Here is a 16,179-nt window from a genome sequence, read left to right on the forward strand (position 1 = left end):
AGTCATTAAAAGAAAAAAAAATACCGCCAGAATTCCACTTTTTGATGCATAGCTGCACATCTTAAGATTATCCATACATTGATTAGTGTGACTTGTTAGTCTATAGCAGATCAAAGAAATACAGCAAATGTTTTTGTGTCTGGGGATAGTAAAATGAGGCAACAAGACGTGTTAGAAGACTTGTGCTCCTTGTGAGGAGAGTCCCAGTTCATTAAAGCCATCCAGGTTCTTTGTTTGTGACTAATTTTAATTATTACCATAAAAGTTCTGTAGAAATACTTACTTTTATATTCCGGATTTGCCTAATATCTTTATAAATGCATACAGAAGATCATTCTGGATGGACTGATAAAGTGCTCCTTGCTTGGGAGCTTGTGATAAAGTCAGCTGAAAAAATGGGAGGTTAGAGGTTGTATGAAAATTAACTGTGAAACAGAATGAATGGTTGCACATCAGACTGATTTGCATGTCTTTTATTTAACTACTAACAAGATGATAAAGTTTCGGGTTTATTTATGGTGCTACTCTAACAAAAATTGAAGGATTTTAATACTTAAAATTGAGGGGGGTGGTCTGTAAATGTGGTGTCCAGGGCCATCTGTTTTACAGCTTTTGTTACACAGGGGTAGGAATCCTGATTAACATAGCTTTGTGTTGAATTTTGAAGAGGTTTTTTTTTTTAATCTTGAAAGAGAGAAGTCATTAAAATGTGAGAATCTCCTTCCTTCCTTCTCTCCCAAATGAAGCTCATTAGTCCCTGGGCTGGTGTAGTGTGAGGAGGGATGTTGGAAACTCATTTTTGACTGCTTCGAAATCCCTTCTGCCTGCAAGCCTGGAACTAAGCCACTTTCAACTCAGTTCTAGCTCTCCTTTGTCAGGAGCATTTTCCTTCACTATCATGGATCTTGCATCCATGGTTCTCCATACCAGTTTCTCTGAGATCACAGCCACAGCTCTGCTGGCTTCCACTTTCTCTTCCTCCCTTCCTTGCCCTGGATCTTGATTTTCTGGAAGGACACCCTGTGTTTAGCTCTCTCAATACTTGTGTATTCAGTTTAAGCAGGTGAAATACTTGCATTCTGTAGTCTCCTTTATTTGTGTTTAAAGTAAGTACTTCTGATACTCCTGTATAAAGTGACTGTTTAAACATAGTCATAGAACATACTGTAATTTAACCAGCATGGTGTTCTGGACCTGACAGCTTTGATAACCTTGAACCATCATTACAAGAGTGAGAAAGTGGCTCTCTTAGCAGGTTTATTTGGGAAGTCTGAATATGATGGTTTGGGACCTGATTCTCATGATAATTTCATACCCAACTGTTTTATTATTAAAATACATGTAATTTGCTTTTTTTTACCAAACTCAATTGTTTTCATCCTGTGTTTTAAAAAGTGACAACCTTTACTTGTCCATTTTTATCAGCTATTTAGGTGAACATTTCCCATTCCTACTGTCATTGCCAGCTTATATAGGATTTACTTGTGACCACATTTAGTAATAAAACCTAAACAAAATCGAGTAATTTTATACTTATCAACTATGCATGATTATCTTCCTTGCATGAATATTTTCAGCCCCAGGAATCTTTCTGTTAGATCTGGTGTCTGTTTTTCTTTCTTCCAATTGGGACCAGAACCAGTGTTGATGCAGAGTTGAAAGATTGTGCATCTTTTCATCTTGAAATTGTTTGATAGGTACAAGTGATGATGCCATCTGTGCTTAACCTGCTTCAGCAAAACAGATGTATAATCAGGTTCAGAGAAATTTTAAAAATGCTTATCAAAATGGATTGCCTTGATGTCTGGTTTTGCTAAGTCATGTCCAAATCTACTGGTCTTATAGGAAAACAAACTCAAGTAGGTAGAAGTTCTTTTTTCATCTCATCTATTTTTGGTAAACAAGTGAAAAACACTTGTTCTAATAATGTGCTGCAATAGAAAACATTTATGTTTCTCTTTGTAGATGTTCCTCTATCAGATGTAGTCTTGGTAGATGCAGGTGTCTTTATTGAGAGGCTTTCATAACCCACCCATGTACAAGCACGGATGTGATCAAGGCAGTTCAGCTGCTGAAGCCTCCATGTCAGTCCATCCACTCGGTGTTTTCCCAAGGGAGGTTCAGACGTTTCAGGTTTTACTAAGCAGTGGCAATGGAGCTCAGCTGTTCAAAAAACAGCACCCAGCTGCATCAGGAGATCTTGTTTTCCTTCTTGGGCTCCTCCTTTCCAGCACTGTCTGTTCTGTGCAGTGTTGGGGACTGACTGTGTGGAGACAGGCCCCTCTCACATACAGTCCTGACCCAGCACAAAGTGCAGTCCTTTAGACACATGTCCTTATTTTATCTTATCTTATGCATGGCCTTGGTTGTTGGCCTCAAACTTTCCTTTTTGGGGAATTCACATATAGTTACTTCCTGCAGGGGAAAAAAGTATTTCCACTTTTGTCTGATTTTGGGGGATTTGATTTTGGTGAAGAGGTTTTTTTCCATATTTGAGTAATACCAGTTCTTTTGGAAAGGATTACAGTGTCAGTTGTGTAAGTTTTGGGGGGTATTTTCTGTTTATTTGTCTTTACTGATGGTGGTGGTGTGGGGGGTTTTATATTATCTGTGGTAATTTTTCTCTTTCAAAGTAGTTTTCCAGGTAGATTTTATTATTGATTGCTTTAGTCTTTTTTAGAGTGCCAGGTAATGAATTTTCACACACACCCCCTCATACCTGGCTGAATTCTAGAACTGGAATATCACAAATAATTTTAAAATGCTGTTTTGTTGAGGTGACTCATTGTTGCTGACTGTTCAGAGCCATTCAGTTAGCTGCTGACAGAAGTAAGCTTTTCACCTCTCTATCACTTTAAATCTAAAATTTTACATTTACTGTATGATTGGAATAAGCAATTCCTGCTGTGCCTAATGAATCCTCTTATTCAGCATTAGGTTCCATCAGAAAATGGGCCTCTTAGCAGATTGAGCCTAAACCTCAGGAATAAGAAGTTATTTAGCATGAATTACATCAGTTGATACTACTTTTTGATGTAAATATTTTAAGGCTCATAAAAACTGGATTGATGTTCCTCTAGAGTAATTAAATGAAAATTGGGTAACTTATTAATCTCTCTCTTTCTCTCTCTCTTTCTCACACTTTGTCTTTCCAAACTTATTCTCTCCCTCTCTCTTTCTTTCCCCTGTTTTTTCCCCCCCTCCCTACCTCTTTCTTTTTCTCTCTCCCTCCTCCCCCCCTCCCAAAAATGTGCCTTTCCAGAAGCATAAGGTAGATCTTTTCTACAAGCTGCGGCATGTGATGAATGAGCTCATTGACCTCCGCAGGCAGCTGCTCTCAGGGCACCTGACACAGGATCAGGTGCGAGAGGTCAAGAGACACCTCACAGTGAGGCTGGACTGGGGCAATGAGTAAGTACTGCCTCCTGTTTCTTCTCATTCTTCTCGAGTCATTTTTATTAACCAAAAAACCCACACAATGTTTTCTTTCCAATAGGATTTGTACACAGGGAGAATTTGGGATTATTAGAAAATTGAGTAGAACTTTTTACAGTGAGTTTCTTGCCTTCTACAGTGAGTTTTGCTCTTGGTGTGAAATGAGCTGTTCTCAGTAGGCTTTCCTAGGCCTCCCTGCACTTATAAAAGGATTAGGTCACTTCACTTACTCATTATCAACCTAGAGAATATTAGGCCTGGGAGGATGTGTTCAGAGGTACTTAAAACACATTTTTCTTCCATTGGGGAAGTATTTTAATGGTTGGTGCAAAAAGTAGAGAATCTTCCAGTTAACCAGGGACATTGGAGCTGAGGCTGGGATATTTAGATGTTTTGTATCATGATTCTTCTCAGAGGTTTAGAGTCTCCTTGGTCAGCTCCATAGTGATTTTGTGGAGAGGTTCTTTTAAAGGCAAAGACAACTGCAATCCATTCACACAAATGATAATAAATTGCCATTAGACAAAAACCAGCCCTTGGTCAGACCTGTGTGTCCTGGGATGTGGATCAGACAGGTAAGTTGTGCACGACACACCTGACACTCACTCTCAGACAAACAGCAACTGCTTTCCCAGTGGGAGTGGGATTAGTGCTAAGGAACATGTGGGAGTGGGGAGGAGTCCTGTAATTTGACAGCTAAGGAGAAAATCCAGTGTTTTTCATTAAGCTATGTTTGTTTGATTCTGCTCCTTGGTCACCCACCTCAAAACCCCCTCTGAGGGACATACCTGAACACCCCGATGAAGATTTAGCAGCCCCCTTGCTGCACTTCATTTCTCTCTTGTTGAAAGAAAGCTCTGAATGACATAGACCAATAGATTGCATCAAGTCTCTGCAGTGTGCAATTACAGATATTTTCCATTCTTACTCCTAGTAGAGTAAATGGGAGCCAAGAGACTGTTTTTGAGCATTATGCTTGCCTGGTTTTGCTCAGAGTTTTTGGATCAAATTAGCAACAGGAAGCTGCAGAAATGCTGTGCAGAAAAAAAGATGAGGAGCAAACAGCAATGCAGCAGTGAAGCAAATAGGTTGTTCCATGAGGTGCCTATAGAACTTTTGTGATATAAAACCATTAAATACGAATGTAATTCAAACTATAAAGGTAAAGCTAATGCATGGCAATTATGGAGAAGCATCAGTGAAACCAGTAAATATGTTCAGGATTATATTCATCTACTCAGGATGCTTGTTGAGGAAAAAGAAATTGTTTCTTACTGCAGGTATTGAACTCCCTAGAGAAAGAGATGCATGATATCAGAGATACATGCAGTATTTAAAACTAAATGTCTGGGACATGGGGGTATTTCTCAACATCACTCTTCCACAGAATTTCTGGAAGAGTTTGGCCAGTTTCTTCTATCTCCCCCTCTGAGTTTTATCACAAAACTTATGACTACCTGTGTTAATCTGCTAAAAACACTAATGATTTTTATAGACATATTCACATAGTACTGCCCTTTCTCAAATGTGATAGTAGTGTTAATTACTGTTCTGTCATACTGGAGATTTGCAAATAAAAGAAATGAAAAATATTGTTATTAAGGTGTATTAGTGTTGTCTGAGAAGATTGAGTTCCCTGCAGTTTGAGCAGGGCTGTAATTACTTGAGACAGTACAATATAACAGGAGATATTTCCATTGCCTAGCAGCAATGGAATACTATTTACTGAAAAAGAAATAGTAATCTCACACATCTAATATGTAACATGTTTGCTTATTAGTGAGAGACTGTTTTTATCCTGACCTTGATCATCAATGAATTGTATTATTTGGGAAGGGTGGTGCAAACATGAAACTCACACTTCTTGTCATCACCAGTTAGGGTTTGGGTTTTTTTCTGCTTTGTTAAACTGGTGCAATTTTCCCTTAAATGCACTGGCAGTGGCTCTGGAAATCGCCCTTTGTGTCCTGGTAGGAACTGGTGAAATCAAGGGACAGATACACTTCTTGGATGAATAGCTACAGATTTCCTTTTTTGTCAAAGGATTCACTTAGACTCTTTTCAGACCTTCTATTTGCTTAGTTTTGTGTGCTTACTGTAAATATTAATAAGCTTTCCTCTGTAGTTTGGCCTATTAAAATGTGGGAATATTATTTCACAATTATTGCTGCTTACCCCCTGTATTGTTGCTAATCATTTTTCTAACACAATTCTGGTTGCCCCATCCTGTAGCAATTCCATTTTCTGTTGCTTACATATTCTTTCTCCCCTGTACAAAAGAAAGATCCTGGACTCATCCTTTTTTAAATTAATTCATTAATTCATTAATTCATGCTTTCTTCCTCGTTCCACTTACCCCTAGGCAGCTTAGGGTTGTACACATGCAGGGCTGCTATTGCTGCTGCAGAGGTTTTGGTATTTCCCAATCAGAATTTGCTACCTGCAGATGAGCACCTTACTGGTATTAGACCACTTTTAAGCATCTCTGTGTATTTTTGCACAGCCAAAATCTTATCTGCTGATTTCTTTCCTGCTTATCTTCGTGGGTTTTATACAGAATATTGCAAATACTTCTGCTTTCTAGTAATGTTTCACTCTGACACAATTGGCCATAATATTGATCTATGGAAGTCTGAAATGCTATTGGAAGTGTCCAATGGTCTGTGAATAACAAGGAAAAAGTTGTAAAGCAGAAAACAAACATTATGAAGCTGAAGTCTGCTATGTATCATCTCATTTAAGTCACATTATAAAGTTGAAATTTCAGCTCTTCATCTCATTTTCTGTCATGTTTCAAGTAAAATAGATACTTGATTTTGAAATTTTTGTTTGGGTTTTTGCTTCTATGTGAATGGATAAGTCTTTCAAGTTTTCCTATTGCTTAGAATGGGAAAGCAGAGTGCAGCTTTTTTGCTGATGAGGAGCTGTTTCATTGTAGAGATTTTTGCATCAAAAACAGATGAAGGAATCTGCCTGACAGCTTCTATTTGAAATGTGAATCCTCTGCTTCTGCTTGGTGCCAAAAGCTAATTGCTGCAGTATGTGCAATACCTTGTGTGCCAGAAAGGCAGATGAAGCTTTCTTCAAAGTAATTCAACTTGAAAATCAGAGGTCATCTCACCTGATCTTCAGGACTGATTCTCTCAGATGAATGTAGCACCTATCAGGAGATTACCAGAAAGCATCCAGGTCTCCTTGCATACTCAGGGAAGACACTTCCTTCCCTATAAATGTGAAATATATATTCTGTTTAGGGTTAGAAACAGAGTAAGGAGGGGGAGCCACCAATACCTTGATATTTTTGACAGATAAAAGCCATAAACAAGATGAGTTTGTAAGCTTATATTACTTTTTAGTCAAAGGTTATTCTTTTTTCCCATAAAATGTTATTAAAATCATTGCATTAAAAGAAATCTTCCAAATAGTTGCCATAAATTCTGCACAGAAAGATCCACAGGTAGCCAAAAGGTACAACTGAGTATTTAAAAAGAAAAACAAAGGGCAAAATATTAGCAATAAATTTTTCACACTGTCATACTAAGAAAATGAAACACACTTTTAAGGTCATGGTTTTCTCCTACCTCAGAATTGCAGTTGGAAAGGCAGTAGCAGCTGGTTATAGCTGCTAACTACTGACATCCATAACTGTGGAGGGCTGGAGTTGTGTGATCCAGTGAAGTCAGCACAATCTTGAATTTCGAAAAGCCCTAAATTTCAGTGCTCACACTCTTAGATTATTTTGGGGCTTGGGGTGATTTATCCTCTTGTCTTATTTTTTTGACAGAATAAGAATAAGAAATTTTTGGTAGTGTTGTAACAATTAGCTTAAAGTTAGTAGAAAGCATCTGGAGATGAGAATTAAAAGTACAGATGAAACCTGTTTGGAGAATTAAAGGCACTTTTGTTGCAGTAGGCATCATTACATTAAAGGAAATCAAAATAGGAGTGACCAACTTAAACAACCATAAAGAAATGCCTTTAAGAATTGCAGAAGAGCAGCTGCCATTTCTGTCTGAATGTACAGAATCTTTCCCTCTGCTGGATGTGCTTGGAGTAATGACTGAGTTGTGATTAAAGGCATGAGGAACCTCTCGATAGCCTCTGACATGCTCAGAAGTATTTGCTGAAATTCCCTTTTATCAATTTCTAACTAAGATTATTTACCTTCATCTCATCCTCTTCATTTTAAGAAATTATTTCCTGTGTAGCATTACATCAGTACTTCTCTAATTCCTTTGTAGATTGCAGCCCCTGAAGTTTTTTATATAACTTAATTCTGTCAAAGAAAAGTATCAGGTTGTATTAGCAGTCTCATTTTGACAAATATGTTTTTTTAATGTGTTTCATTTTCTATGGTTTTCTGTGTTGCATTTCCTTCAAAGTCTATCTTAAAATCTGTACATAGTTTATTTGAACCACTGCCAGGATCATGTTCTTCCCCTTCATCATCTTTATTTGTGTAAGAGAAATACAAATTATATTAAGTGAGACTTTGATATACTGGAAGAGGGAATGCATGAAAATTGGTGGCTGCAGAATTAAAGCTGAAAAGGTTGAGGTGAAGTGGATGTTTTTACAGCAAAGGGATGAGATCTTGCACCCTCCAGAGATGTGATGAATCTGTTCTTCAAGACTGATTTTTCTTCAGAAAGATTTTTTTTTTTAATAGTCAAATGACATATTTCTGCAAGGTTCTTCTAGGAAAAGTTGTCCTGACTTGTAGTTTTGTGAATTCTAGATGCTGTAGTGTTTGTATGGTAAATAAATGAACATTCTAGAAATTAGGACTATTCTTCAAAATTACCATTAAACCCAAGTTGAATTTTTCTAGAATCCCAGGTAATCTTGAGTTCTGTGTTCATCCCTTTCACTATTAAAAATCTCTGTATTTTTGTCAGTTGGCTTCATTTCATATTACTTGAGAGAAAATTATCTAGAGATTTTAGGTGGTGGATTTTTAAAATTTTTATCCCCCAAAGAAAGGAAAATTGTGAAGACTTTTATGTAGAAGAGGAAGAAGGTCTAAGTGCCAGCTGGGGGTATCTCAAACAGATGGAATCCAGAGGTAATTGGTAGGCTTGGGGATATTTTGTAGGTATACTTGGGAAATATTTTTGAAGGGCAGTTCAATGTGAAGGCAGAATAAAAGAGCTCAAGAATTTGCTTGTAAAGGAAACTTTTGTGGAGACAGGAACTGTCAAATAAACAAACCAGTACATTATGTAATTTTTATGCATGCTCTGTTTTGGAGAAATACTGCCTGGCAGCTGGGGCTCTCTGTTCCCCCAGTGTTTGATAATAGAGAGGGAAATGGGCCACTGAATGTCATTGCCATTTCAAGCATTATGTTGTCAGTCCTTCACAGGCAAAAAAAAATAATTGGTACAAATTGAGTGTACAAACCTGAACTTCCACCTGCACAGTAAATGGCTTCATGTTTGTGCTGCAGCCAAGACACCCTTGTTTGCTGGGAGCAAGTGTTGTGCAGGATTAACATGGTATTAGAGAATGAGAATCTGCTGGGCTGAAAATCCACAGTGTTAAGGGATTTAACTAAAAATAGGGTAGTAGATAAGTTTCACAGGGATGCTGCTGCAGTTGTGTTGAACATTATTAAGCAGAAGATAATACATTTGTCATGTTCTGAGTAATGAGTGCAGGCACTGCTTCACCCCAGCTCTCCAGAGAGCTGAAATGATGTGAACAGAACCTCAGCAGGCTGGGATTGGCTTGGCCAGGTTTTCCTGGGGAACTTTAAGACTTTAATAGAGCTCCATGACTGTCCTGGAAGTGCAGAGCACACATAATGGTTTTGCTAATGTTAGTAGGGAATAATTTGTTCATATCTGTGTGCTGAGGGGAAATCCCTGTATCAGTGTACTTTAGGGGTGGGAGTGTGCACACATCAATGACAGGGTGTTTTGGAGGTTGTTTAGATACATTCAGGAAAGCTTCTGTGAATGAGTTTGATGAGCTTTAATATTTAAAATAATAAAAAAAAACAACTTTACAGTGATCTCTGACTGATCTTACCATTTTTTTTGTATTACATTTTTTTACTTTCTGTGATAAGTAGGCTCAACTAGCAGCAGCAGGTAAGGATTACCTGATTAGTCCTTGTTTTAATCTTTTTCATTTGGTAAATAGATGCAGACATTTTCATTGTTTCAGCTGCAGTTTTCAGATACTGATCCTGGGCCACAGATACCTTGTGTTTGATAAGTTTAATCAAAACTAAGTGTGAAACCATGACTTTCACAATGTAGCATTAGAATTTAGAATTTGGTATTTAACATGAAACTGCATTGAAGAAGGAAAGCTGCTCCTTTTTTTTTGCCATTGAAAATATAATTGATTTCAGCAAAGAACTGAGAATGTGGAAATTCCAGTTTGTCAGTGGGGTGTTTCAATGTCCATGTAGTGCTGCCAGGGCAAGTGAACAGGGCTGAGCTATATTTTGAAGATGTGATGGTATAGAGATATATATACAGGAGGAAAATGTGTTTGGGTGAAGATTCAAGAAAAGAATTTCAGAGTTTGGAAACTTGTGGGTAATGTTTTAAAGTGAGCAAAGGCGAAGCGCTGGTTCTCCCCGGCTGTTGTTTTAAACCAATTACTCAGAGAGAGACACTGCATTGCCTGGAGCCTTCTGTTATTGCTCCACACAATTACTCTACAGTACCAGAGAGGTTTTTCTCAATAAAATTTTTCATTTGCCATCAGGAACAAGTCTGTGCAGAATGTTTCCCTCTCTGATTACAAAATTAAATTGACTTTTGCTTTTCTTTTATAGTTTGTGACAGAAGGAGTGTCGAGGTAGTTCGTGAGGGCACCTCTTCTGAAGTTTTGGTTTTTTTCTTTAAGACTGTTAAGAATTTCAATATAAAATGTCTAGAAGTGAAGTATCAAAGTTACATAAGGCAAAAGCAGGAAAATGGTTAATTCATGTGTTGGGTTTTTAAAAAAATTACTTGTAATATGTGTGTAATGTAGCTTTTTATTGTAATGCTCAGAACTCTTTGTGCCTCAGAAACTGAAGATCTATGCAGCAAAACTTGGGATTTGTCACCTCTAGGGTTGTCTTGTTCTGCAGTCTACAGTTATTAATTAATCATTAACAGCATTTATTTGTCTGGATAAAGAATATCTTATTCTGGCTGCTACTGTGACCTGATCTGTCCTCTCTACAGCTGAATTCCTTCCAGCTTTGCACTAGTGGTTTTTTAAAAATCAGTTTATATATTTGATTTGAGCCAAAATATTAATTCTGTTCAGAATAATTAAAAATATTTTGCATGTGTTACAAATAGAGATTATTGTTATTGCAGTTATTGTTTATTACTAACAAAAATTACTATATTTACATGGGGGTGAAGTTGTATGAACACCAGGAATATCAAAGCAGCTTCCCAAGGCTCAGGATCTCTTGGCACATTTGATCAGGGCTATTAATGGAACTCCTTCATTATGTAGTGAAGGATCTTACTCAAATACTTCAGCAGCAACCAGAATATGAACTTTATTTGCCTGCTGCATTTCCATGTACAAAATTGCCTTGTTTTGGGTACTGCACCAACATGTTGGCCAAAAGCTTCCCCTGCTTTAATTGCCACAGCTCCACTGAAGTCGGGAAACAAAAAGTAACAAGTTTCTAGAGGGATTTTTTTAATATTTGCATTAAGTTTTCTTTTGAATTGTTCAATGGGTAACAAGTGCAGTAAGACTGGAGTAGGTGAGTATTTCCATGTCCTGCCCTGGAGGAGGCACATGGAGGAGGTGCTGTGACCATTCCTGTGCCACACTGACACTGCTCCTTCCTTCTCTTGCAGACATTTGGGCCTTGACTTAGTTCCACGGAAGGACTTTGAGGTTGTGGATTCAGATCAGATCAGTGTTTCAGACCTTTATAAAATGGTAAGACATTCTGTGGGAGATTCCTCCGAGTTTTCACTGTGGAAGGGAAAGAAGGGAAAATGTTTTTATTCTTTACTCTTCCATGTTTTCGTGTTTCAAATGGTGTAAATTAAATATCTTCTTCATTTGCACCCTGACAACCACAACAGTGTCTCTGGTACCCTGAACAGAGGCTTTGATACGTTTTAATTTCAATTTCCAAAAACTCTTGGGAGGTTCTCTGAGTCCAGGAAGCTCGTGAGAGCCATATTTGATTCTTTGAGCAGATCTGCAGATGAAGAATACCTAAGTGAAAATCTGGGTTTGTGGTTGCATAGATAAGAAATATCTTTGCCCTGTTGCAAAGACTTTTTGAGCTTACAAAAGAAGAAGAGAAAGGAGGGAGACCCGTGCATAAGTTAATTTCAGCAGAAATAATCCTTGAACATTAAGGCCATCCCTGTTGTATGTCAGTGCTCCTTAGAAAGCATGGAGTGCATTTGGATAAGAATATTTGGATTTTCAGGTGAAGTAGTATAATTCTTTCACTGGAGTGAGTTCCAAATTGTGTCATTATTAGTCACTTGCACAGTCCTGTTTGTGTATAATGAAGCTGTTTTAGAAATGTGAATTGTGCCATTAAGTGAACTGTAAAGCCACTGATGCATTTTACAACTTGTCTGTGTTTGGATTCTCTGTTAGTAGGACTAATACAGATAATTTTGGTTTGGATTGTTATCTAACTGTAGAGGGAGAAACAGTATGTAAAATTCAGGAAAGGGAATGAAAACCCTTCCTTAGATGCTGTTTTGTCTAAAAAAAAGCCCTGGCAAATTAAAAAAAAAAACCCCTTAGCAATTATTTTATGCAACTTCTTTGCTTAATATCTTCCCAAGGAAATAGTCGTTTTCTACATAATGTTGTCACAGTGTCACTCACTTTTAGGAAGCTTTTTATTTCTTGTTTTAAAACAGTTTTGACTTTCAGCTATTTAAGATTGGGGGCAGAGAGTTCCATGGCTTGGTGATGGGTTTGATGTGCAAAATGTGGCTTTTCCTTAAACCAAAAGCATGTTTTGTAAACAAGCTTGGTGCTGGATTCTGTTGCTAGTTTGGATTATTTGCACCATATAACAGTGGATTTCATGGAAAGAACTATTACATAAGAAATATGAAAGTATACCAGTCTGTAGTGCTAATTTTGAAAGTTTGTTCCTAATTTGCTGTGGTCTGAGAGAGTTTGGTACCAGCACAGCTGAGTTTTCCTTCCTTCAGTACAGTGTGGAAATAACTCAGTAGCAAATTCCATCAGTGAAGACTCAGGGTATGAGATTAGTTGCTAACTAAGGATTGGTTTATTACTCTGAGGTTTATTCTGCCTGTTTTTTTACTCTGAGTACTTGGAGTACTGCAAATGGGCAATATTTATTGCCAGAGCAGCCTCAGCCACCCCTTAGTCCTGTGACTGTGTCTGTGCTGCTCTGTGCTGGGCAGGGCTCAGGACAGCACCATTATTCGCTTCACACTTCACTGCTGCTGGAGTCTGTAGATGCAAGAGGACAGTGCTGTCTAATCACATCTCTTCACAGTCAGGAGGCAATTTCAGGAAACAAAGCAGCTGAAAACCTGTTACTATTTTTTAGCTTAAATTTGGTAAAGAATTAAGGAAGGGTATTTGGTCAGTTTGTTTTAGGGTTATTTTTAATGTCGTTTGGGGATTGGTTTTATTATTTAACAAAAGCCCAGGGAGAGTTCTCCTTACTTGTGACAAAACACTTAATGGATTCCCAAATGAGCAGTGAGGTTTCATATTGTAAAATAATCTTGCAGGAATAGTTGTGAGAGCCAAATTGCTTTCTTATCTTTTCAGGATTGTAGGATGTTAAATGTAACATAGAAAACACTCATTAGCAGAGCAATGGGTGAGGTAAGACATCAGACTTTTCTCTGTGGCAACAGAGATTCAAGCAGTTTCTACTCAGTCATTAGACTTAGCACTGTTCTTGATAAATAGTAAGTTGTTAAATTTGAGCCTCTTTTTTAGCTCTCATGTTTCATTGCTAAGTGTGTTTGTGATGGCTGGGTGATGCTGCATTCATCTCCTTGGCAGAGCTATTGTGCTCTGAGGCCTTGCACATCCTGCTTCTCCACATTGCTCATTCTGAAGCTAAATGCCAGTGGCTGCAGGATGCACAGCATTTGTCAGGAATTATTGCAAATTGCCCTTTCCCTATGACAATGTTTGTAACTTTAACCAATATGACAGAACACTTTTAAAAAATACATATTACTTTTGAATGGTGGGAAAACATGTTTTCAGAATTCTGCCACAGAGCCCAGTGCTGGAGTTGCCACTGGATTGAAGCTGTCATTTAGGAACACGAAGTCCTGCAGAATGTCAGCAACACTTGGATGGCACATTTTAGTGGAAGGCTTACAAGACACAAATGTCTGAAGTTGTTTCACAAATCAGAGATGTTCAAAGCTGCTGATTAATTAGGTTTAGCTTTTCTCTAAAGTTATTGAAGTGGGTATGTGTCCTCAGGACAAGTTCAGGAGGTGCATGAAAGGCACAGCTGTTGGCTGTGTGACTGCTGCAGCTTAGGCATTTCTTCCAACTGTGTGAGAGAGAAATGCCATGAGTTCACCAGAGTTCCAAATAAAAAAAATAGAGTCCCTAAGTAATAATGCCATCACCTCATAACAGTTTATTTTTTATTCAAATGGTAAATGTGATTGGTAAGAAGAAATAGTCAAGAAAATAAGAACTCAGTTACCCAAAATTCTACTATATAAGGAAATCAACTGGGCACAAACTGGACAGGAAAATCATGAAAACTGTGTTGTGATTTTCTTGGTTGTTCTTGGTAAAACAAAGCAGATTGACAGAGAACAGGTTTGTGTTTGTTGGGTTCTAAAGCCCAGTGAGAAGGCAGATGAGAATATGGAGACAGAAATCAGTTTAAGTCTGACTTGGGAATGATGGGATTCACTCACCAGGTATTGTTAGGAAAGGAATGAGGAAGAGCAACACTGAGAACTGATATTGGTAGGTAAGATATCATGAGAAAATGGAGGTGAGGAGAATTGATAGCTCTTTCAGTAATTTAAGAACAAAACTACAAGATGCTCACTAACAGTCCAAGTTGGATAAATTAAGAATTCTTCCTTTCTTCCAGGCATTTGAGTGAAAGGGAAATTTGGATTACCAAAAGCCAGTTTACAAGAACAGAATTATAGAGAAGTACAATAGAATAGCACAAATGGGTAAAGAGATAAATTAGGAAGGCAATGCACAAATTCAAATATAACAAGCAAATGTGGTCAATTGTATTAAGAAACAGTTTGATATAAACAACCTGGTACTAACTGGGAAGATAAAGGAAAGTTTTTATACTGGGGAAAACCAACTGGCACATGATGCAAGAAAATAATAATGTCCTTATTATTAAGTGGCACTTAATGTGCTTCTTGCCCCACTAAACTCTGGTGAGGTGGTAACTTTATCAAGAAGTTGCAGGGGATTTGGAGCTATATACATTCCAGTTGGGATCTTTGGAGAAGCCATATCAGACCTGTGAGTGATAATCATTGGGAAGATGGGTAAGGTTCCAGAATACCAGCAAAGGCCAAGCCAATTTCCCCCTTTAAAAATAGGTGATGGAGGAGGAGCTGCTAATTTTTCTCTCCCTGTACAAAATGCTGGAAAATAATAATAATAAAATAATAATTACCTGCAGCAAGGACATGAGTAATAGTGAGTGTGAACTTGTCCAGAATAAGCAATTTTTAAAAGTTCCTGAACATAGATAAGTCTAGTGGATAGAGAAGCAGCTGATGCCATATTCAGATTTCGATAAAGGTTTGAAATATTTGTTTTAATTTAAATTCTCCAAAGGTCATTAGTTCTAGATGAAATTACTGTAATGTAAACACAGAACTAATTAGAAAACCCATCCTCAAAAAAAAGAAGAAAAGAATGATTGTCAGTAATTTGATTAAATAGGAGAAGGGATGAATTAGCTGAATTTCTTGGGGTCACCCTCCATTTTGTAGAGCTTCAAGTTTAATTAAAGGCTAGATGCTGAAATAGGGAGTCTGCTTACTAAATATACAAAATCCACAAAGTTGGAAATGGTATTTCTGATTCTTTCAGTGGAGGGGAGGATCAGAATTCCAAATCATATAGAGAAATTGAAGAAATTATATGAAAAATGTGGTATACCAGGGAGATTCATAAATGCAAGGTTTTAACTCCTGCAGTCAATTGTTGGCTCTGAAGTGCAGATTGGGACTCTATGAGCTTAGGTGGTTTTGTAGAGGAGATTTGAGGTTATATGGAATCACAAGCTGAATTAATGACTCTTTTAATCCTAACAATGGATAAGAAAAGAATCAATTGGCATAGGTTACAATAGCAAGGAATCAGTTTAAGCATCAGAAAACACTTTGGGGAGGAAAGATATACTGAACCTTGCATCTGTTCAAGTTTGAACAACCTTTACAGACAACTATCTTTTGGGAAAAATAAAGGTAAAACTGATTTATTTTTATTTTTTAGAATGAAGATGGATAATTTCTTAACAGTGCTATTTTTATATCACTTTGGAAGGCTTTTCAGGTTGGAAGGGGCCTCAGGGAGGTATAGGCAAACCTCCTGCTCTCAGTGCAAGGTCAATGCTGAACTCAGCCCAGGCTGCTCAGTGCTTTTTCCAGTTGGATGTTGAAATTCTTCAAGGGGAAGGATTGGATCCCTGTTCTAATGGCTGCCCTGATGAGTTCTATTTTTCCTTGTTGGAACATTGGGATATCCCATGCTGTAGTTGATGACCACAGTATTTTAGACAATCTG

General features: G+C 37.7%; 1 protein-coding gene across 10 annotated transcripts in view; it reads left to right on the plus strand.

Annotated features, from left to right (window-relative positions):
• The window catches only part of DOCK3 (dedicator of cytokinesis 3), a 187,416-nt gene that overhangs the window by 59,316 nt on the left and 111,921 nt on the right, over window positions 1-16,179 (plus strand). For 9 of the 10 annotated variants that reach the window (XM_033071720.1, XM_033071726.1, XM_033071722.1 and 6 more), the window contains exons 6-7: window positions 3,263-3,411; window positions 11,265-11,349. In XM_033071720.1, coding sequence (XP_032927611.1) covers window positions 3,263-3,411; window positions 11,265-11,349 — 234 coding nt within the window. The remainder of the gene's footprint in view (window positions 1-3,262; window positions 3,412-11,264; window positions 11,350-16,179) is intronic. The other variant, XM_033071721.1, reaches the window with a different exon arrangement.

This window comes from Catharus ustulatus, chromosome 13 (genome assembly GCF_009819885.2).
Source record: "Catharus ustulatus isolate bCatUst1 chromosome 13, bCatUst1.pri.v2, whole genome shotgun sequence".
In the NCBI taxonomy this organism is placed as follows: domain Eukaryota; kingdom Metazoa; phylum Chordata; class Aves; order Passeriformes; family Turdidae; genus Catharus; species Catharus ustulatus.